The sequence below is a fragment of the Gopherus evgoodei genome, unplaced genomic scaffold (assembly GCF_007399415.2).
Source record: "Gopherus evgoodei ecotype Sinaloan lineage unplaced genomic scaffold, rGopEvg1_v1.p scaffold_32_arrow_ctg1, whole genome shotgun sequence".
Lineage (NCBI taxonomy): Eukaryota > Metazoa > Chordata > Testudines > Testudinidae > Gopherus > Gopherus evgoodei.
Window position 1 is genome coordinate 4935364 of NW_022059994.1, and position 23260 is coordinate 4958623.

The following is a 23260-nucleotide window of genomic DNA, read 5'->3' on the forward strand; positions in this document are numbered from 1 at the left end:
GTGGCTTTTTCTGTAAGAAAATTTACTATTTCTTTGCAAAGAATTCCATTTATAGTTGTTTCACCTGAGAAGCATATTTTCTGGTTGTTCATAAGCTCATTAATTTTGTTAACTCTGTTTCATAGGCAATTTTAAAGTCACTTGAATTCAGGGCCGGTGCAACCAAATAGGCGGTTGCCTAGCGCGCCAAGATTTGAGGGTGCCAAAAAGCGATGCCCTCCCAAATTTTTTTAAATGGTTGCAGCCGCTGCTGCTGGAGAGGTAGTCTGAGCTGCCCGCGGCAGCAGCTGCCTGCAGCCGGCAGCGCAGGGCGCCCCCGGGGTCAAGGAGCAGCCGCAGCAGCTCGGCAGCCCAGGGCGCCCCCCGGGTCAGGGAGCCGCCGCGGCAGCCCGGGGCGCCCCCCAGGTCAGGGAGCTGCCCCGGCAGCCCAGTGCCCCCCTGGGGTCAGGGAGCCGCCGTGGCAGCCCGGGGCCCCCCCGGGGTCAGGGAGCCGCCGCGGCAGTCCGGCAGCCCAGGGCACCCCCCAGGTCAGGGAGCCGCCCCGGCAGCCTGGGGCGCCCCCAGGGTTAGGGAGCCGCCATGGCAGCCAGGCAGCCCGGGGCGCCCCCGGGGTCAAGGCGCCGCCATGGCAGTCTGGCAGCCCGGGGCGCTCCCGGGGTCAGGGAGCCACTGCGGCAGCCCGGCAGACCACGGCGCCCCCCAGGTCAGGGTGCCGACGCAGCAGCCGGCAGCCCACGGCACCCCTGGGTCAGGGCGCCGCCGCAGCATCCCAGAGGTTCGGGCTGCCCGCGGCGCGCTGACCCAGGGGAATCCCTGAGCTGCAGGCAGAGGCTCAGAATCCCTCTCCCTCCCAGAGCAGGGGCTCCAGCCTCTGCAATTTTTCTTGTTGCCCAGCGGGGGCGCCAGCGGCTGGGCAGAGCTGCGCAGCTCTGCTTAGGGCACGTGGCAGAGGCCCTGCGACAGCGGTGCAACACCAGGGCTTCGCTTCTGGAGGAAAGCCGCAGCTACCCCCTAGCTCAGCCTCCACGTCAGCCCCAGCGAGGGGAAGGAGAGGAAAAGAGCCTCAGCAGTGGTCTGGTGGAGCGGAGGAAGAAAGAGGACCTCAACGCTCATGCATTGGGCAAGGTAAGCAAGTGCCTTGGAGAAGTTTCTTGTGGGCCGCAGAAGTGACGCAGCCTTTGAGAAAACATTGGTAGATGCAGGCGAACTTGCGGAGGAGTTGGATGTACCGGCACTTTTTGAACCAGATCCAATCCGTATTAGAAAGAAGAGGAAGCAGTTCACATATGAAGCAGATGACGAACCTATTTATGATCCGAAAGAAAAATTCAAAGTGAACTTTTACTTTGCGGTCATTGACACAGCAATACATTCGGTTGAAGAAAGATTCACATTGATGCAGCAAATTAGTTCAGTATTTAGCTTCATATATGATGTTTACAGTTTGCAAAATAAAACACCAAAGCAAATTATGGAACATTGCTTGAATCTGGAGAAAGCTTTGCAACATGGTGAATCCAAAGATATTGATGCCTTTGACTTGTGCAGTGAATTGCAAGCTATTGCAAGACGAGTCCAAAGGAGTTCATCACCGCAAGATGTCTTGAACTTCATATGGGAAAATAAGCTGACAGATAGTGTCCCTAACACAGTTATTGCTCTCCGCATCCTCTTGACTCTCCCAGTTTCTGTGGCCAGTGGTGAGCAAAGCTTCTCGAAGCTCAAGTTGATAAAAACATATATGCGAACATCAATGCTGCAACAAAGACTTGTTGGGCTATCTACCTTGTCAATAGACCATGACAGTGCTCACAGCATTGATTTGGAGGAACTTGTTTCTAAATTTGCTAAACTTAAAGTGTGGAAACATAAATTCTAAATTATAACATGTTACTCTGTGACTGTGTATTGTGTATAATGTATGTGATTTTTTTTTTGGGGGGGGGGAGGTGCAAGATGGAAGTTTCGCCTAGAGCGCAAAATATCCTTGCACCGGCCCTGGTCATTCTTATGGGCTTTCCATTCTACTGTTCCCTCCTATAGTGACAGGGATCAGTGTCTCCACCCACAGGGGAGAGGCAGAAGACTGGGTCAACCCTGCATAACATAAAAACATAAGAACGGCCGTACCAGGTCAGACCAAAGGTCCATCTAGCCCAGTATCTATCTACCGACTGTGGCCAATGCCAGGTGCCCCAGAGGGAGTGAACCTAACAGGCAATGATCAAGTGATCTCTCTCCTGCCATCCTTCTCCACCCTCTGACAAACAGAGGCTAGGGACACCATTCTTTACCCATCCTGGCTAACAGCCATTTATGGACTTAACCACCATGAATTTATCCAGTTCTCTTTTAAATGCTGTTATAGTCCTAGCCTTCACAACCTCCTTAGGTAAGGAGTTCCACAAGTTGACTGTGTGCTGCGTGAAGAAGAACTTCCTTTTATTTGTTTTAAACCTGCTGCCTATTAATTTCATTTGGTGACCTCTAGTTCTTGTATTATGGGAATAAGTAAATAACTTTTCCTTATCCACTTTCTCCACATCACTCATTATTTTATATACCTCTATCATATCCCTCCTTAGTCTCCTCTTTTCCAAGCTGAAGAGTCCTAGCCTCTTTAATCTTTCCTCATATGGGACCCTCTCCAAACCCCTAATCATTTTAGTTGCCCTTTTCTGAACCTTTTCCAGTGCTAGAATATCTATTTTGAGGTGAGAAGACCACATCTGTACACAGTATTCGAGATGTGGGCGTACCATGGATTTATATAAGGGCAATAATATATTCTCAGTCTTATTCTCTATCCCCTTTTTAATGATTCCTAACATCCTGTTTGCTTTGTTGACCGCCTCTGTACACTGTGTGGACATCTTCAGAGAACTATCCACGATGACTCCAAGATCTTTTTCCTGACTCATTGTAGCTAAACTAGCCCCCATCATATTGTATGTATAGTTGGGGTTATTTTTTCCAATGTGCATTACTTTACATTTATCCACATTAAATTTCATTTGCCATTTTGTTGCCCAATCACTTAGTTTTGTGAGATCTTTTTGAAGTTCTTCACAATCTGCTTTGGTCTTAACTATCTTGAGTAGTTTAGTATCATCTGCAAACTTTGCCACCTCACTGTTTACCCCTTTCTCCAGATCACTTATGAATAAATTGAATAGGATTGGTCCTAGGACTGACCCTTGGGGAACACCACTAGTTATCCCTCTCCATTCTGAGAATTGACCATTAATTCCTACCCTTTGTTCCCTGTTCCCTGTCTTTTAACCAGTTCTCAGTCCATGAAAGGACCTTCCCTTTTATCCCATGACAGCTTAATTTACTTAAGAGCCTTTGGTGAGGGACCTTGTCAAAGGCTTTCTGGAAATCTAAGTACACTATGTCCACTGGATCCCCCTTGTCCACATGTTTGTTGATCCCTTCAAAGAACTCTTAATAGATTAGTAAGACACGATTTCCCTTTACAGAAACCACGTTGACTATTGCTCTACAGTTTGTTTTTCTCTGTGTTTGACAATTTTATTCTTAACTATTGTTTCGACTAATTTGCCCGGTACCAACATTAGACTTACTGGTCTGTAATTGCCGGGATCACTTCTAGAGCCCTTTTAAATATTGGCGTTACATTAGTGTGAAAGTAGAATGAATTATATTGTAAAAATAGAAAGGATTAAAGAAATGCTGTTTGTACCTTTAAGCAAAACTGTTGGAATGCTGCAATCCAGGTGTCAGGAATACAGACATTAACATAGAACAATGCACCATTTAAGGCAATTGATGAAGTATTAGCCTTAGATCGATAAGAGTTAGTAAGGAAGTAAAATATGCATTTTGTGCCCCAGGTGAATTTCACTGTTTTGCTTTCTTTGTCCCTTTGTCTAATTCCCGCTCTTTTATCTGTATAAATGAGACTGTTTGGGTCTTGCATGGCCACTCACATTATCTGGGTGTTATTGGCGGAGCGCTGCGCTAATAAAACAGAGCAGTCTGACAAATTGTGAGTCCTGATTCTAACTTTGACATTAGCTAAGACTCTGCCTCCAACCTTGTTCTCTGTCCGTTCCCTCTACCAGCCCCTTTGGTCTCCGTAGGATTCCCTCTCCCATTACTCCCTGTAGGTCATCCTTCTCTGGAGCATTTCATGAAGTAAAGTCTGTCATTACAGGTTCTTATCTCTGTAATGTATTTAATTTCGATGTATTTGTTAAGTGTTAATTAAGGCACTATGGGAGTTCCCTTTAGCCCTCTGTATAAATGGATCCCCTTCTTTCCATATGTTTTGCCCATAGGGTTTTCTGCAGCCCTAGGGCAGCCAGCAATAACCCCTGTGCCTTTGCAATGGGGGGGGGGAATGAAGGGGACCATGAATTCCCTATTTATGTGATTTGCAAGAAGTGTTATCATTACTCAAGGTACCAAATGTGTTTAAATGATATAAGTGCCTTGTAAAATCCCAGAGCAAGCTTGTTTTCATTCCTCATATAATCTCATATGCAGTATGCACACTTTTCATTAATTATGAGTTGAATTTTTTATTATTATTGTTATTATTAGTTAAGTTACTGTTGTTTTATTTCCCCGTGTGGAAAAATGTGTGCTATTTTATGGGTTGAATGATTGAATGACATAATATCCCCTGCTCCCAATGTCCATCACTTGTAATTTTGTCAAGTATTTGTCACACAACATAATGGTGTCTACCTGTGCTTCAGGTGGCCTGGGGAGTTAGCGGAGGACCTGGCCCCAGCCCACTCTGCTTCACCTTGCTGGCTCCTGGCATTGCTTATGGGTGGGAGCTTTGGGGAAGAGGTGGAGTGGGGACCGCGTGGGAGGAGGCAGGGTGGAGCAGGGGTGCTCACTGCTGTTGGTGCCAGGCACCCTGCTAACCCCCTCCCCCCCCGGCCACCCTGGAGCCTCCTTCCCCCGAAGCATGGGGCCTTCCCAAAATGCGGGGCCCAGGGTGGTTGCTCTGGTCTGTCCTATGGATAGGACAGACCCACTTGGGCACCACCAAAAATTATGCAAACCTGCCGCCCATGACTCTTGGAGGTGGCCGTGGGTACTTACTGACATGGTGTTTGGACTAGCTTAGCAACCCCTTCTCCGCAGTGACCCTAATCATCACCCTGCCTCTGGTTATTCGCCTACTGTGCTGCCCTTGCCACTGCTGGTCTCTCAAGGCACTGAAAGGGTGACACTGTGTGACGGCTTCCAGCGCGTTTCCTTCTAGCTGCTGTATTTGGGGGAAGAAGTGAATCAAGTTACAACCTTCCCGGCCGCTCCGGGCAGGGCCCACACGCGGCACAGGCAGGTAGACTGCGGCTGGCCCGTGGCAGGTGGCTCGAGCCCGCGTGGCTCAGGCTAGGGGCTGACTGCGGGGCAGATGTTGGGGTCGGGCTGCAAAGGTCTCACAAGAAGCGTCTCCATCGCCCCGCGTCCGGCTGTGCCCGGGCAGCGGGTGCTGGGTCTCCGGAAGCAGTTTGTTCGGTAAGGCCGCCGGCCGATCCAGGGCAGCCGAAGGGCGATGCTCGTGCAGACGGTGGCAGCTGGGAGGAGATTTGCACGGGGGGGGTCTGGGGAGGAGCGTTGCGCGGCGCTGAGTGGCGGAGCGGTCCAGGGGGCGGGGCGCTGAGCGTTGCGCGGCGCTGAGTGGCGGAGCAGTCCAGGGGGCGGGGCGCTGAGCGGTTACAGGGGGCGGGGCGCTGAGCGTTGCGCGGCGCTGAGTGGCGGAGCGGTCCAGGGGGCGGGGCGCTGAGTAGCAGGCGAGGCCGGTTCATACAGATGCTCCGCTGAGCTCAGAACTAGCAGCCGAATCTGGCGGGGAGCGCGGCTCGTTTCTCCCCGTGTCCGGTCCCCGCGATCCCGGCCTCGGGTAAGAGGCGCCGCCGCCCGGGGAGACCGAAGGACCGAACGGGGGGTGCGGAGAGAGACCGACACGTGCGTGTGTCTGTGTATGTGTGCGTGTGTGTGTGTGTGTGTCGCGCCCGCGCGCGGAAGTTGGCTGACGGGGTCGGGGAGAAAGTCCGCCCCCCGCCCCCCCCCCCCCTTATGGCTGGGGAGAAGGACCGAGCGGAAGAGCCGGAGTTTCCCCGACTTTCTGGGGTTGGTCACCCGCGCGCGCCCCTAGCGGCAAACCAGGGGTATGTTGCACTCGCGCAGTTAGGGACCGGGGCGTGCGCGCTTTATGCAAATGAGCCGCCTGCCCCGCCCCCCGTGTTAGAGTGTTAACCCCCCCCCCCCGGGGTTGGGCATCGTGGGTCCCTCCGGCGCTGGCCGGGCGCTGCCCCCTGCGGGTCTCTGCGCGCCCCTGTTCCCGGGGGGCTCCGCCCTGCCCCGTGGGTGTCTGTCACACGTGGGTAGAGCCCGGCGGGTGGGTTGTGCAGCAGATCGGGTCTCTGAAGCCCTGGGGGGTGGAGGGGTCGATGGCGGTTAAGGGGTTTAATCATCATGGCACCGCCTCTGGCAGGGGGTTGGGCTGCTGGGCAGGGAACGAGAAACCACAAATCGCCCCTGACCCTGACCTGCCCTGCTGGGTCCGTCTCGGCTTCCAGATCAGCTGGAGAGTCGGAGCAAGGAGGGGGACCAGGCCAGGACCTCCGCCCGGCTCGGCTTTACTGCTGCTGAATGGGAACCAGTCAGAGCGAGAGGAGCCGATCCCAGCCCAGCGCCTGCAGCAGCATCTGTAGCCTGAGTGTCGCTGGGAGACAATGTGGCCAGAAACTGGGGCTGCTGGGAGCAAGGAGCCGCTGTGGGAGTCGCCTGCTGGTGGCAGTGGACACCTGGAGACTGTCAGGGAGTCAGGTAATGGGGTGTCGCTGCCTGGGACCAGGCTGGAGAGTGACCCTGAGGCTGCCCCATAGGGGGCCGTGTTCTCAGGGGCAGCAGCCAGTGCCCAGCAACCCCCCGTTCGTGGACAGCAGGGACTGGATCTCCCCCAGGGGCTCTCAGGGCACCGATCCCTGGCTCACAGCTGCTGTCTGGCGCACACAGCGGTGGCCGTGGGGCTGTGCAGGGGCCTTTTGGGCTGGGTGTGTCAGACCCCCTGTGACAGCCCTGGCCCATCTCTGCCTGGTTCCTTCTCCCCCCTTCTGCTGTGTATGGCCAGTGCAAGACCCCAGTGTGCTGGGACAGGTGCACTCGGCAGTGTGGACCCAGCCAGCGCTCAGCAGGGGGCAGAGCAAGGGGAATGAGGGGGGCAGCTTGAGGTCCTGTGACCAAAACATGCTGGTCTTTATCTCTGTGTCCCTGAGCTCACCAGGCCCCGTGACAGCCTGGCAGTGGGGGCACTGGGCTGAGGGGAAGGAGGGACTCTTCTGCCAGCCCCAGCCTGCCTGAGGTTCAGGGCTCCTCTCCTAGAGCGTCTGATGGAAGGAGCCATCGACAGAACTAGGCATGTTCTAGGGCAGCTCCAGCCCTGGTGCTGTCACTGAGACGTGTCCTCGCAGCCCTGCCTGACGGGTCTTTGTGTTTCAGAACCTCATCGTAATGGCAAGAATCGTAACTACAAGAAAGCTACAGTTGTGCTCAAAGTTGTGTCCGTAGTTCTCTTCATCGCTGTTGTTGTTCTCATCATCACTCTCCTGGCAGGTGAGTTGTCAGCCCTCCTTGCCCCTCTCTGCACATCCCATTCCCCCTGGAGCCACCACAGTCACAGTCTTTCCTCCTGGCCTGTCTGGTTTCTGCACCTGGGACAGAGGATTCCTGGGGGATGTTACTCCATGACCCTCCTCCTGCTCCCTGCCAGACCCCTGCACCTGGGCACTCTTTGAGTCGGACGATCTGACTGTGATTTGTTCCCCCCAGCCCAGCTCTGAGCACTTTGCGACCAAGTCACTTGGTGCTGGGCCCCAGGGATGGTCACTGATACGCCCCGTGCAGAGTGGGGGTGACTGACAGAAGAAGGTGCAGGGCAGCAATGAGCTGGACCCTCTGCCTGCAGCGTGTCACCCTGAGGTACCAGCCTGGCCTTCCTGCATCCGCGGGTCGTGCCCAGGGCCGGGCTGGCAGATGCTGCAGCGCTAATGAAATGAGCTGTAGAACTCAGCACAGACACTGCCATTAGCACCGTGTGTGTTGTACTTAAAGTACTGTACAGGATCTTTTCAGGAGGAATAAGGCAAAATGCCATATTTATTAGTAACACACGTATTAATTAACTCTATCATATGCATATGATATATAACTTAGATAATGTTTTCACCCCTCTAGCCAGAAGGCCCTAGTGTACATTCATACTCACATACACACACACACGAGCACACTGTCTTATTGTTGTTACCAACTAGTTGCTCCCCCTAACTGAACTGGCTAAGTGAGTTAGATGGGGGAAGGGGTGGAGCCAGGCTTCTGCCGATCCGGATCGATGCTCTGATATTGACAAGATGAGACCCAGGGTCCTCTGCAGGACACCTCACTTTTATAGCAGCTTCCCTCTCATTCAAATCTGTGTCTGTGTCCACTGATCCTTTGTCCTGCTTTCTTCTGGGTGTTGTCCCAATGCTGCAAAGAGGATGTTTCCAAAAGAAAGTGCTGGCTTCTAACCCTAGATGCCCTCAGTATGTCTGCTTGTCTTTAATGAGCCCACTTGACACGTTTTATTGTTCTTGGGTCTGGCTCCCAGCCCCTTTCCAATGGTTGAGGCAGTCTGGAGGTGCTGCTTTCCACACCTTGCTCATCCACACCTCATTTACTCAACAGAGTAATTGATTAAGTAAGTGTGTGTGTGTGTGTGTATCTTGTTCTACTGCTAGCAAAAAGACATTTTTTTCCTAACTTATTCTATCCTTAGGGGCTATAATATTATACCAAGGGCAATGCAAAATTTCTACATGAGGTTTTGATACAACCCATATACCAAGGCTCATCAATACAAGGTTTCTATATGAGGCTTTGATACAAAGTTTCATGAAAACAGGTCACACGTGGATAAACCCACTACACAGTTATATGAAAAAAATTATCAGAGATTTATCTACATTTGAAACCCACCAATTAGTGACTTCAGCAGTGCAGGGTCCTGTAGTGCTATTGACTTCCCTGCTTGCACAGACAGCAAGTGCTAATGCATAGGGCAGCTGTTTATGGTGAACACTAAACTGGGAGGAGTGGTAGATATGCTGGAGGGCAGGGATCGGATACAGAGGGACCTAGACAAATTAGAGGATTGGGCCAAAAGAAATCTGATGAGATTCAACAAGGACAAGTGCAGAGTCCTGCACTTAGGACGGAAGAATCCCATGCACTGCTACAGACTAGGGACCGAGTGGCTTGGCAGCAGTTCTGCAGAAAAGGACCTAGGGGTTACAGTGGACGAGACGCTGGATACGAGTCAACAGTGTGCCCTTGTTGCCAAGAAGGCTAACGGCATTTTGGGCTGTATAAGTAGGGGCATTGCCAGCAGATTGAGGGATGGGGATTGGGGGGGCAGCTCAGTGGTTTGAGCACTGGCTTGCTAAACCCAGGGTTGTGAGTTCAACCCTTGAGGGGGCCATTTAGGGAACTGGGGTAAAACTCTGTCTGGGGATTGGTCCTGCTTTGAGCAGGGGGTTGGACTAGATGACCTCCTGAGATCCCTTCCAACCGTAATATTCTACGATTCTATTCGGCATTGGCGAGGCCTCAGCTGGAGTACTGTGTCCAGTGTTGGGCCCCACGCTACAAGAAAGATGTGGAAAAATTGGAGAGAGTCCAGCAGAGGGCAACAAAAACAATTTGGGGCTGGAGCACATGACTTATGAGGAGAGGCTGAGGGGATTGGGGGGAGGGTTAGCCCAGTAGTTTGAGCATTGGCCTGCTAAACCAAGGGCTGTGAGTTCAATCCTTGAGGGGGCTGTTTAGAGATCTGGGGCAAAATCAGTACTTGATCCTGCTAGTGAAGGCAGGGGGCTGGACTCAGTGACCTTCAAGGTCCTTTCCAGTTATATGAGATAGGTGTGTGTGTGTGTGTGTGTGTATATATATATATATATATGTTTAATCTGCAGAAGAGAAGAATGAGGGGGGATTTGATAGCTGCTTTCAACCTCTTGAAAGGGGGTTCCAAAGAGGATGGATCTAGACTGTTCTCAGTGGTACCTGATGTCAGAACAAGGAGCAATGGTCTCAAGTTGCAGTGGGGGAGGTTTAGGTTGGATATTAGGAAAAACTTTTTGACTAGGAGGGTGGTGAAGCACTGGAATGGGTTCCCTAGGGAGGTGGTGGAATCTCCTTCCTTAGAGGTTTTTAAGGCCTGCTTGACAAAGCCCTGGCTGGGATGATTTAGTTGGGGATTGGTCCTGCTTTGAGCAAGGGGTTGGGACTAGATGACCTCCTGAGGTCACTTCCAACCCTGATGTTCTATGATTCTATGATACTAACATGAGCCCAGCTGTATCTGCCAATAGTCTGGGGAAGGGGGTGCAGTGAGATTGTATGGGTTGGGATTTATCTATTGCCCTGGGATCTGCTGAGGGGCCCAAGAGGGTTTAGCAGCTGGCAGAGGGGGTTGAATCCAGGTCTGCCTGCATTAGGAATCCTCTGTACCACAGTAACAACATTAGTGCAATTGAATTGGTGCAAATTGCTAATGTAGATGAGTTGCAGTGGTGCAGAAAGGGACTTGCCGTGGTGCAATTGGCTGTAGTAAGTTACCAGAGCAGAACAGGCTGCTCTGATACATCTGTGCAAGGGGTTTGCAGTAATGTAACTTTCTCCTCATCCTTACACTGGTACCAGCTGCCCCGCTGCAGGTGGGCTGTGAGTCCCAGCTCACTGCAGGACTGGCCGGCTATTGCAATGAGGGGCATTGGCTCACACAGCGTAAGGTGAGATCTGTGAGGTTGGGGTTCCACACCTGCAGGTACAGGGAGCCCCCAGGACGCAGTGGGGTCAGACGGTGGAGATGGCACCAGTCTGGGGCTTCTTGCTGTGCTCTGTCCATCCTAGGCAGCACTGGAAGGGGCCCACAGGCCTGGCAGCCTTTCTCCTGGGGGCCCGTGTATTCCCATATCCAGCTCTGTACAGGGTGTGAAAAGTGAAACTGTGCAACACAGCTGCAGCAGCTCCCTGAAATGAGTGACACAAATCACACACTGAGCAGGACTGTAAAGCATCGTATGCACTGACTCCCCTGCTCTGTTTGTGCATGAGCACTAGTGCGCACAGCACACTGCACCGTGAAATCTCCAGGGAAATACATGCCTGGTGCATGACCTGCTCGTTCTTTGATCACCACGGCACCGGCTGCTAATGTTCTCCTAAACTTGTGTGTCCTAGTCCCAGGGGAAGGCTTAAACTCGCTACAGAATTATTGTGGTGCAAAATGAGGTACAAAAAAAGTGACATGCACAAAAATGGCTGGAGGGGTTTGAGTCCAACTCCTCCCCACCCCAAAAAGGAGTCAACACAAAATTCCCCTGAGGCTAAGAGTGAACAGGAGTGATTGGGGGCAAGAGGTGTGGGGGTGGGCAGACTAACTGACATGGTGTTTGGAATGGGTTAGCAACTCTTCCCCACAGTGACCCTAATAACCCCGCCTCTGGTTATTCACCTACTGCTCTGACCTTGCCAATAGCTCCTTGGTGTCAGTTATGGGTGGCCCCACTGCTGCTGCTCTCTCTGGCACTGAAAGACTTACACTGCAGGCCGGTCAGCTGGCGCTTCTGGATTCTAGCTGCTGTATTGGGGGAGAAATGTCTGTAGATGAGAAGTGCATCAGGTTGCAATTGGCCAATCAGTGTAACTGGCCATTTCCTGTTACTGGAGCTCTGGCGTGGCCATGGGGCATTTTGTGTCCTTCCTTCTCACCTGCCTTCTATTGCTCTTGATCGTGTGGATGTTGATCTTGTGCCTGGGATGAAAAGCTCTGAACTGTTTTAGTCCCCCCAGGCTGGGAGTGTCACAGGAATCCTTCCTGCCAGGCAAATGTATCACAACAAAGGTCTCCATCACCCTGTGTCTGGCTGTGCTGGACGGGCCCGGGCAGCGGGTGTTCAGTCTGGGGAAGGGAAGGGAGTTTGTTCCCATCTTCATCTCAACCTGCCTTTCCTGGGAAGCCAAGCGCAGAGCAGGGGGTAGGGGGCAGCAGCCCAGGCTAGCAGAACTCCTTGGGGTAACAGACCTGGCAAACCAGATTGAATGTGATCTCTCATCCAGTGTCACTCTTCCTGCTGCTGGCCCGATAACTGTTCCCTCTGTCTGCAGCTCCCTGCCCAGCCCCTGCTCTAACACTCCACTTGGGCTTGGTTCTCTGTCCTTCGAAGCATGAGCTGTTTGTCAGTTGCATCCCTAATGAACGTGAACCCGAGACAGCAGCCCAGTGAGATGGGGTTCAAGTAACCCCCTTTGGGGGCTGGATTCCCAGCATCCTTCCCTCCCAGCAGCTTCCAGGGGGAGTGTCAGAAGCCTGGGGTGCCAGGGCTCAGCTCTCCCCACAGACGGGCAGGCCCCCTCTTACAACATCTGTTATGTTCCCATTTTCAGTGTTGCGATCTAGTTCTCCAGCTGCCCTGTGCCCCTGCTGCCCGGACGGCTGGGTCGGATACCAAGGGAAATGCTACTATTTCTCCGAGGCCGAAGGGAACTGGAACAACAGCCAGAGCCACTGCTCTGCCCTCGGTGCCTCCCTGGCTGGGATCGACAGTGAGCAGGAAATGGTGAGAGACTCTCCTTGTAATGGCCTGGCCTGGGCTCAGTGCCGACTGCTGCAGTAGGACCTGGGCTCTGCCCCTGTAGGATGAGGAGCGACTCTGAGCCCTCTTGTGCTGGGAGACGGAGTGAATGGACTTCTAGCCACTGAATGCCAGGCCTGGTTGGACCTGTGGCTCTAGTGTCAGTCTGTGACCGCAAGGATCTTCCCCTGTCAGCGTTCTCAATAGGAGACTGCCCCTCTCTAGGGCTGGGCTGACTCAGGTGTCTCCTGGGCTGCATGGGACTGGAGAGGGGGTTGAGATCCCAGCTCAACTTGGATAGGTGAAAGCGCAGCCAGCTGAGGATGAAGGAGGCTCCTGTTAGCCCTGGCCCCTTCTGGCTGAGGACTGGGGGGGTTCTTCTCTCATCCCTGTCCCCTCCCAGCATCCCTTAGTGAGATCAGCTGGGCTCTTTCTTTCCTCTTCTCCTGCGATGGTGAGGGGAGCTTAGCTGCTCTGTATGGAGAGGCTATGACACAGAATGTGGCCTTGCTCCCCCCAGCCCACCATGCAGCTTAGACCCAGCAGCACCCAAGAGCTGCCCCAGCCCAGGGGAGATTGGGAGCTGGGTTTGTGGTGGGAGGGTTAATTCTGAGCTGGGCAAGAGGGAGGAGACAATCCCCAGCCACCCCCTAGAAACACTCGGAGCCCTTCCATGTACACCTGAGATTCCCCCCCCCGCACCCCAGAGCCTGGGGGAGCAGCAGGGTCGGGCTCTGACACCACCTCTCCCTTTGCTGTTTTTAGGCTTTCCTGCTGCGTTATAAAGGCAAACACCAGCATTGGATCGGCCTCTGGAGGGAGCAGGGGCTGGGCCAGCCCTGGAAATGGGTCAACGGCACCGAATTCAACAAGCTGTGAGTCTTTTTGATCCAGCCCTTCTGTGTGGCGTTACTGCTGCTCCTTATGCTGATACTCACCTGGAATCTCCCCCGGGGGCAGTTTGGGTGGGTTAGGCCTGTCGGGGCCCATCCAAAGCCAGCTGGGGGTGGGGGGGAGCAGGAAATGAGGTTAAAATATCCCACCAGCATAAATGCTTCATGGAGGCCAGTTGATCTTAGAACATCTCCTGGCCCTGCCGCCCCTGCTGGGGACGGGGCCTGTGGCTGGTGCAGGAGGGGGAATTGGGAGGGGGGGGGCTGTGGCTGGTGCAGGAGGAGGAATCGGGAGCGGGGGGGGCTGTGGCTGGTGCAGGAGGAGGAATCGGGAGGGGCTGTGAGTGCAGCAGCTCCCTGCGCTGTACGGGTGTCTCCCCCTGTCTGCGACTGATGGGGAAACACCCAACTCCTGCCTGACACCAGCTCCCTGGCTTCTGTCTTGCAGGTTTCCGATAAGAGCAGATGGTGACTGTGCCTATCTGAATGACGAGAATAGAGTCAGCAGCTTGCGATGCACCAGTGAGAGACACTGGATCTGCACCAAACCTGATGCATTTACAAAGACATAGGAGGCGACAGTGGAAGGGGGCTCATAACTTTCGCTATATTAACTTATCTGCTTTGGGAATAATTTATATATATAACTAAATATTTCCCTTGTCATACTGTTTAAATAGGGATTGCACTATAGCAAATGAAACAATGGATTCACACTCCTATGGCTCTTTTGGGTAATGTTGATCGCTAATTTGGCTCCTAAACGACTGAGCGAATATCCCTGCTATAGATGCTTCTGTTACCTTTTGAAAATTAAGATTTTTAACCTATTTGTGTTTACATGCTTACCTGCTTTAACTTAATAAATAACAGCTTTCCTTTTTAATGATTTGTCATATAATATTGGCTACATGGGCTGTCTAGGTGTGAGATCTAAGGAGCAATTGACCTGGGGTAAGTGACTGGACCTTTGGATCTGGGAGTAATCTGAATATTGCTATGATTCTGGGTGTAAAGGACCTTCTATCACAAAGGCAGGCTCAGCTGAGTGGCGAAACAGACTGGAGTACCCCAGAGGCCTGTCTGTGATTCTCTTAGGCTGTTATGGTGCAGGAGAAGTTTACACTGGATGTTTGGTTGGTGAAATCAGAGTCTAGAACTCTCAGCCTGTTTGGGTTTGTGCCCTGGGTCCCAGCAGTCTGCCCTGAGGTTGGCGTGCACCCTCTCAACACACTGTGGACAGCATCAGAGCAGGGCCTTGGCTCCAGTTCCCCTGCTTACAGGACAGGAGCTGAGCCAGCCCAGAGAGAGGGTTTGGGGGCAAGGTGTATGTGACCCAGGGACCCCTTGGTGCTAGCTGGCAGAGGGTTTACAGGGATCCCTTGGGGCTGATCTCTACATAATAATTCACCGAAGGGGGCATATGAGGTCTGTACCGAGAGCCAGTAGCTCACTGGTTGTCATAGTCACTGTGAGATGTCTGCATGGATACTATGTGAGGAGCTGTATCTGTAGTGAAAACATTTCCCTTAAGGTCTTGGAGTTAAGCCAGGTCACCAGGAGGTGATGTACCTCAGGCCTGGTCCACACTACAGTGTTAAATCGATTTAAACAGTGTTAAATCGATTTAACGCTGTACCCATCCACACTACAAGGCACTTTAAATCGATTTTAAGGGCTCTTAAAATCGATTTCTGTACTCCTGCCCAATGAGAGGAGTAACCCTAAAATCGATCTTACTAAATCGATTTAGGGTTAGTGTGGATGGAAATTGAAGTTATTGGCCTCCGGGAGGTATCCCACAGTGCACCAGTGGCCGCTCTGGACAGGTAAATGAACTCTACTGCACTGGCCAGGTATACAGGAAAAGTCCCGCGAACTTTTGAATTGCATTTCCTGTTTGGCCAGCGTGGAGCTCTCAGCAGCACAGGTAACAATGCAGTCTCCTGAGAACAGGAAAAGAGCTCCAGCGTCGAATGCACAGGAGTTATTGGATCTGATCACTGTATGGGGAGAAGATTCTGTGCTATCAGAACTGCGTTCCAGAAGACGAAATGAAAAAACTTTTGAAAAAATTTCTAATGCCAAGAGGCAGAGAGGCCATACCAGGGACTCAGTGCAGTGCAGAGTTAAAGTGAAGGAGCTCAGACAAGCCTACCAGAAAACCAAAGCAGCAAATGGCAGATCCGGATCTGGGCCAAAAACATGCTGCTTCTATGCTGATCTGCATACAATTTTAGGGGGCTGCGCCACGACAAGCCCCTACTTGTCTGTGGATTCCGAGGTGGGGGTTATAATCTCACCCATGGCTGAGGATTCAGCGGAGGGGGAAGATGACGAGGAGGAGGAGGAGGACTGCCTTGCTGAAAGCACACAGCACTCCATTCTCCCCAACAGCCAGGAGCTTTTCGTGACCCAGACAGAATTAAACTCCCAGCCCTCCCAAGCCACTAGCCCAGACAGTGAAGCCATGGAAGCGACCTCTGGTGAGCAGGGCCGGTGCAAGGATATTTTGCTCCCTAGGCGAAAATTCCATCTTGCGCCCCCCCCCCAAATCACATACATTATACACAATACACGGTCACAGAGTAACATGTTATAATTTAGAATTTATGTTTCTATGAAGAACTGGGAAAGTTCTTAATGTTTTCTCTGAATACTGTGTTGGTGCCTCAGTGTCCCCATGGCAGTTCTTAAGTATCTGGCAGAGCCAAGGGCCAGTGCACCTAAATGCCTGACACTCTGTCTCCTAGCAACTGATGGCCTGGGCCCCTCCTCTGCAAAGGTGCCAGCTGAAGGTGTTGGAGACAAAGGGATCAGGTGACCTCCTGGCCCGGGAAAGGGGCTGAGGAGAGAGGAGGGGCTGAGAGGGGTTGTGAGTCTGGAGCTGGCTGGGGTCAAGGGTGGAGGGCAGACCTGGGGGTCTGGCTCAGTGCCCCCCAGAATGGACCCAGCCGAGGGGTCCGGTTCGCTGTATCTACAAGCTCTGTTTTAGACCCTGTTCCTGTCATCGAATAAACCTCTGTGTTACTGGCTGGCTGAGAGTCACATCTGACTGCAAAGTGGGGGTGCAGGACCCGGTGGCTTCCCCAGGACCCCGCTGGGGTGGACTCGCTGTGGGAAGCGCACGGAGGGGCAGAGGATGCTGAATGCTCCAAGGAGAGACCCAGGAGGTGAAGCCGTGTGAGCTTCTTGCCCTGAACAAGTCTGCTCCAAGGGAGAGGAGGCTCCCCAAAGTCGTGACTGGCTTGGTGGGGAGCAGTTCCAGAGCATTGCCCGGTGACTCCGTGACAGTTTCCACGCTTTAAGTTTAGCAAATTTAGAAACAAGTTCCTCCAAGTCAATGTTGTGAGCAATGTCATGTTCTATTGACAAGGTAGATAGCCCAACAAGTCTTTGTTGCAACATTGATGTTCGCATATATGTTTTTATCAACTTGAGTTTCGAGAAGCTTTGCTCACCACTGGCCACAGAAACTGGGAGAGTCAAGAGGATGCGGAGAGCAATAGCTGTGTTAGGGACACTATCTGTCAGCTTATTTTCCCATATGAAGTTCAAGACATCTTGGGGTGATGAACTCCTTTGGACTCGTCTTGCAATAGCTTGCAATTCACTGCAGAAGTCAAAGGCATCAATATCCTTGGATTCACCATGTTGCAAAGCTTGCTCCAGATTCAAGCAATGTTCCATAATTTGCTTTGGTGTTTTATTTTGCAAACTGTAAACATCATATATGAAGCCAAATACTGAACTAATATGCTGCATCAATGTGAATCTTTCTTCAACCGAATGTATTGCTGTGTCAATGACTGCAAAGTAAAAGTTCACTTTGAATTTTTCTTTCGGATCATAAATAGGTTCGTCATCTGCTTCATATGTGAACTGCTTCCTCTTCTTTCTAATACGGATTGGATCTGGTTCAAAAAGTGCCGGTACATCCAACTCCTCCGCAAGTTCACCTGCATCTACCAATGTTTTCTCAAAGGCTGCGTCACTTCTGCGGCCCACAAGAAACTTCTTGGTTTCTCCAAGTTGATTAATGGCATCACATATATCAAATTCTTTTGCCTGAAGTTGTTTGCTAGTTATGTTGATCTCAAACAATATGTCATACCACAAAACAAGAGAAACAAGAAACTTGAAACTAGAAATGACTTTTGTAAGAGCCTTTGCATCAACTCGTGATGTATTGCCAGATGATCCTGTCAGAGTATTGTCTTCATAGATGTCTACCAGAGCATCACAGATGTCACCAGTGAAAGCAGGATGGAGAAGCTCCCCCCGCAGAAGACCTAAGACATGATGGCTGGATACATAAATCGACACCTGTCCCTCACAGGCACTACCTCATAACATGCCAATTTTGCTCAGGACAGAACATCATAGAGGAATACTATGCATTCAGTGGTCTCTACACTGGCCAAGCAGCAGCATGACAACTAACCTAACCAGTCCATCCAACTTTTTTGACTGCTTCTTGGGCACTGGTGTGGGTAGCGGTGCCAGACTGAGCCCGGTGATGGGTGCAGTACAAATCTACAAACTGAGGCAAGGTGCTGGGCCTAGAGTCCTGCTGAGACTGCTGTCCTGCACCAAGTGGAGCACAGCCTCCATGAGGAGAGAACTCAAACAAATATCATGCTCCTTCTGCATGATTCCCCCAAGCACTTCTTCAGGCAGCTGCTATGGGGGTCACTCACAGGCTTAGGCCTGCCTGTTGCAGGCAAAACACAGCAGCAGGGCTTAAAACTCTGACAGGGCCGCCCAGAGGACTCAGGGGGCCTTGGGCAAAGCAAAATTGGCTGCCCCTTCCATAAAAGGTTTGCAATACTATAGTAACATGTATTAGGAAATGTAAAAAATAACTAGTGAAATACATTCAAAAATTAACTTGTAATAATTTGAAAATAAACTAAATACATTATTTAAAAACATTAAAAGCTGTAATGGTCTGTATACATTTGCAATTACATGATGGGCAGTTGCTGGGTGATTGTGATAGTTGGTACCAATGGGCTGTCGTTGCCTGGGGGTGGTGCTGTTGTTGCCCACGGCTGGGTGGGGAGCTGGGCTCTGGGTTCAGGGGTGCCCAGCTCACAGGGGCTGGGCTCAGGGATGTGGGGAGATAGGGTCAGGGGGGTGTCCAGCTCAGAGGGGCTGGGCTCAGAGCTGGGGGTCAGGGCTGTTGGGGGAATGGGGTCAGGGGGTTTCCAGCTCAGAGGGACTGGGCTCGGAGCTAGGGGTCAGGGCTGTGGGGGGGATAGGGTCAGGGGATACCTGGGGCCACTGGGGCAGCTCAGCTCTGCAGGCTGCTGTTCTCTCCAGCTGTCCAGGCACAAAGGGAGCAGGAGCAGGGACCAGCTAAGGACCAAGGGGGCAGGAGCACAGGCAGCTGAGGCAGACCCAGGGGGAGGCACTTGCTTACCTTGCCCAATGCATGAGCGCTAGGGTCCTCTTTCTTCCTCCGCTCCACCAGACCACTGCTGAGGCTCTTTTCTTCTCCGTGCCCCTCACTGGGGCTGACGTGGAGGCTGAGCCAGGGGGCAGCCGCGGCTTTCCTCCAGAAGCGAAGCCCTGGTGTTGCGCCGCTGTCGCAGGGCCCCTGCCACCTGCCCTAAGCAGAGCTGCGCAGCTCTGCCCAGCTGCCGGCGACCCTGCCGGGCAACGAGAAAAATTGCAGAGGCTGGAGTCCCTGCTCTGGGAGGGAGAGGGATTCTGAGCCTCTGCCTGCAGCTCAGGGATTCCCCTGGGTCAGCGCAGCCACTGTCAGCTCAAACCTCTGTGCTGCCATGGCAGCACGCTGACCCCAGTGGTGCCCTGGGCTGCCGGGCTGCCGCCCTGACCCTGGGGGCGCCCTAGGCTGCCGCCCTGACCCCGGGGGTGCCCCGGGCTGCCAGGCTGCTGCAGCGGCTCCTTGACCCTGGGGGGAGCCCTGGGCTGCCGGACTGCCACCCTGACCCTGGGGGCGCCCTAGGCTGCCGGACTGCCACCCTGACCCTGGGGGCGCCCTAGGCTGCCGGACTGCCACCCTGACCCTGGGGGTGCCCTGGGCTGCCGCGCCGGCGCCCTGACCCCGGGGGGCACCCTGGGCTGCTGGGCTGCCACCCTGACCCTGGGGGCGCCCTGGGCTGCCGCGGCTGCGTCCTGATCCCGGGGGCCTCCCAGGCTGCCTCGGCGGCGCACTGATCCCGAGGGTGCGCCGGGCTGCCGCGTCGGCTCCCTGACGGAGGCGCCCTGGGCTGCCAGGCTGCTGCGGTGGCGTGCTGATCCGGGGGCGCCCTGGGCTGCCGCGGCTGCATCCTGACCCCGGGGGTGCCCCGGGCTGCCGCGCAGTGGCGCACTGACCCCGGGGGCACCGTGGGCTGCCGGGCTGCCGCAGCGGCTCCCTGACCCGGGGGGCGCCCTGGGCTGCCGTGGCTGCGTCCTGACCCCGGGGGCGCCCCAGCCTGTCGCGTCGGCTCCCTGACAGGGGCGCCCTGGGCTGCCAGGCTGCAGCGGCTGCGCGCTGACCCCGGGGGCGCCCTGGGCTGCTGGCTGTAGGTAGCTGCTGCCGCGGGCAGCTCAGACCTTCTCTCCAGCAGCAGCGGCTGCAACCATTTAAAAATTTTTTTGAGGGCGCTGCTTTTTGGCGCCCTCAAATCTTGGCGCCCTAGGCAACCGCCTAGTTCGCCTAAATGGTTGCACCGGCCCTGCTGGTGAGTGTACCTTTGTAAATATAAAACATAGTTTAAAAGCAAGCGTTTTTTAATGATTGATTTGCCATGAGGGCTTGCATGCATTAGCTGGCATTAAAGTTACTGGAAAAGTCTGTTAACATGTCTGGGAATGGAGCGGAAATCCTCCAGGGACATCTCTTTGAAGCACTCCTGGAGGTACCCCAAAAGCCTTTGCAGAAGGTTTCTGGGCAGGGCAGCCTTATTCCGTCCACCATGGTACGAAACTTTACCACACCATGCCTGGAGCACGTAATCGGGTATCATTGCATGACAAAGCCTAGCTGCGTATGGTCCTGGGGATTGCTGGCATTCAAGAAGCATAATTTCTTTATCTCTGTCTGTAATCCTCAGGAGAGTGATATCGTTCATGGTCACCTGGTAAAAATTAATGTATTTTATTAAGGGGACAGAGATGACCATTCCTATGGTGATGCTTTCGTTCGGCTTAAAAGAAATCCTTCCCGTGCAGTTAGCCATGTGGGGGGAAGGGAAAAAGCTGCCCATTCCTACGGGGAGGTGTCTTTAATGGTGCTGAGCTTTTTAGCATTTGGCCAGCAGGAATTTTCCCTGCTAATAGCCACGCGGTGGGGGGGTGGGGGAATGGGAGAGGGGATAGGGTTTCAGTGATCTGCCATTATAGCAGACATGCAGAGTAGGGGGGAACACAATTCACAGTATTTCCTCTGCTGCTGCTCCTTCTGAAGGCATAAGAAAAAAAGCAAAAGATGTGTTTTTTAGCAGTTGGCTGGCCAGCAGGAATTTTACCTGCTAATAGCCACGTGGGGGGTGGTGCAGGGGGAAGGGAGAGGATGATCTGCTATTAGATGTAGGCCTTACCATGACCACCTGCAAGCTGAATTGTAATCCCTGGACCTGCATCTGTGTTGATCTGTTACACCACAGCCGCAGGCACTAAATACTAAAAGAATCCAAAGGCGACCTTGTAGTGAAGTGATGTGTTACGTATGGTGAATAGTGTAGTTCACTGTGAAAGAGTATAACCATTGTTCTGTGAAATGTATCTCTTATGATCCTTCAATCACTCTCTTCCCCCACTCATGCAGCTGCACATTTTTCAAGCCTCCCTACTCCAGCCCGAAGGCTAGCTCAGGTGAGGAGGAGGAAGAAGAGGACACGGGATGAAATGTTCACAGAAATCATGGCAGTAACCCGCAATGAAAGAGCTCATCTGGGGGAGAGGAAGGACGTGGTAGCAAACTACAGGAAAGATGCCAGTGAACGTGAGGACAGGAGGGACCATTCACTACACTTGCCTACATTGTAACTTCTGTTTACTGTTTTCCATCCACTACACTTGTCTATATTGTAACTTCTGTTCACTGCCATACTGTAATTCAAACCCCGCTTTAAAATGCGCACTCCATTTTGTAAAAGCTTCCTCCAACCTTCATTTTTGCAAACCCTGCTGTAATCTTATTAGTTTAGTCTGATGTGTGACTGAGGTATGTATAGATGATGGAATCAACCTCCAGCCCCAGCCTGTCCTGATGAAATAGAGTTCAAACCCCACCGGCTGAAGATGCAGACAAGAGCCCTAACAAAGTAAGAAGAGCCCACCCTAAAAAGAAAAGGTACAATAGAAGGAAGATCAAAGCCAGGTCCCAGGCTGAAAGTCAGGCCTGCAATTGACGGGTGATCAATCACCAAACCCAGAGGCAGCGTGACACAGCAACACCTATAGACTCTGGATTCAAACTAAAGCCTATAAAAAGGATGGGTGAGGTGGAAGACTTTGGAGGGTAACAGTCTGCTGCCAACATGGAAGGGCATTGGTGCAGGCCCAACAGAGACCCAGCTTGTCCTTGTGCTTGGCTTTCCTGGCCGGTTAGCTGCCACAAACTCAAGCTGCAAAATCAAGCCACGAACTCAAGCTATGTTCAGGACTAGTAACTATCCAGCAGTTGCAGAACATCTGATGGGGGTTTATGTGTGTATAAGAATTAAAATTTTAGTTATTGGTCATAAATCAAATTATCATAATAAATGTGGCATCTTTGTCGTACCCCCTGAAAAGATCCTTTGTAGTTTTGTCTGTACAACATCTGAGACAAACTAACAGCATGCAGGTCTCTTGAAAGAAGGGTCATAGCCAGCCTGGCTGTAAAGCACTGCAAGGATTTTTAGTGACCAGGACTTTAGACAGGAGACTAGCTTGGTAAATAAATCCAGGCTCTAGAACATGTCATGACTTTATTTTATATATGACCATTTGTTTCCAACACTTCTACTTGGCTTTGTTGAACGGAGGCATGATTTCACTATGAGCATAGGTCAGCGCTGTGTGTTAAGTGGAGCAGTGATCTGAATTGGAACTGGTAAGAGTGTGTGTGGGTGGGGGGGGTGGCGGCAGCGGCGGGGGTGTTACTGGTTCTCTGGAAGCAGCAGCTCTGTGACTACTGCCAGGGCCTGGGGACAGATGCTCCAGGCAGATGCTCAGAGGGCTTGAGGGTAGAGTGGGCCTATTGCTGACTGCAGGCCTAGCAGCAAGCGCGTGTGTGTGGCCAGTGGAGTTGGGGAGCTGACCCCTGGCAGGCACAGACAAGGCTTCATCAGGCAAAGGGCAGGCGCTGGCAAGTCCTGGGTACCCCGGGAAGCAGCTCAGGGAGTAACTTACTGCAGGTTTGGGGCAGTTATAAATTACACCCCAAGGTCCCCAGCCCAGTAAGAAGGACCGAGGGGAGGGACTGTGACTGCGAGGGACACCTGAGTCCCAGCACCTCTCAGGGTTCTGCTCTGCCTAAAACCACAATCCCGCCCCGTGAGACTAAACCCAGGATGCTGCGCATTACAGAGACACAAAATGTGGATCCTCAGACCCAAATGTTTATATCACGGCAGCTTCTTTCTGGCAGATCCATTTGAACTCAGCACCACACGTCTCGGACTGAATCCGGCTGCCTCTTATCCAGCCACAGCTGTTCCCTTCAGCAGAGCCCGAGACTTGAAAGCTGCAGAATTAAAAGAGTCA

The 23260-nt window shown here is 52.6% G+C and overlaps 1 protein-coding gene across 1 annotated transcript; it reads left to right on the top strand.

The window, feature by feature from the left end:
- The first annotated feature begins 6306 nt into the window (after nt 1-6306).
- Nucleotides 6307-14441, top strand: LOC115640884 (C-type lectin domain family 2 member D-like). Its single transcript, XM_030543966.1, has 5 exons — nt 6307-6816; nt 7489-7602; nt 12475-12647; nt 13428-13537; nt 14004-14441. Exons 1-5 carry the CDS (start codon nt 6723-6725, stop codon nt 14125-14127), a joined length of 615 nt encoding a protein of 204 aa, XP_030399826.1. The 5' UTR covers nt 6307-6722; the 3' UTR covers nt 14128-14441.
- The last annotated feature ends 8819 nt before the right edge of the window (nt 14442-23260 follow it).

What these genes read in the sequence shown, in the direction of transcription:
- LOC115640884 (XM_030543966.1), top strand. Translation starts at nt 6,723, where the DNA reads ATGTGGCCAGAAACTGGGGCTGCTGGGAGCAAGGAGCCGCTGTGGGAG. An exon ending in CATCATCACTCTCCTGGCAG is followed by an intron (nt 7,603 to 12,474) that starts GTGAGTTGTCAG and finishes TCCCATTTTCAG; the next exon opens with TGTTGCGATCTAGTTCTCCA. An exon ending in TCGACAGTGAGCAGGAAATG is followed by an intron (nt 12,648 to 13,427) that starts GTGAGAGACTCT and finishes TGCTGTTTTTAG; the next exon opens with GCTTTCCTGCTGCGTTATAA.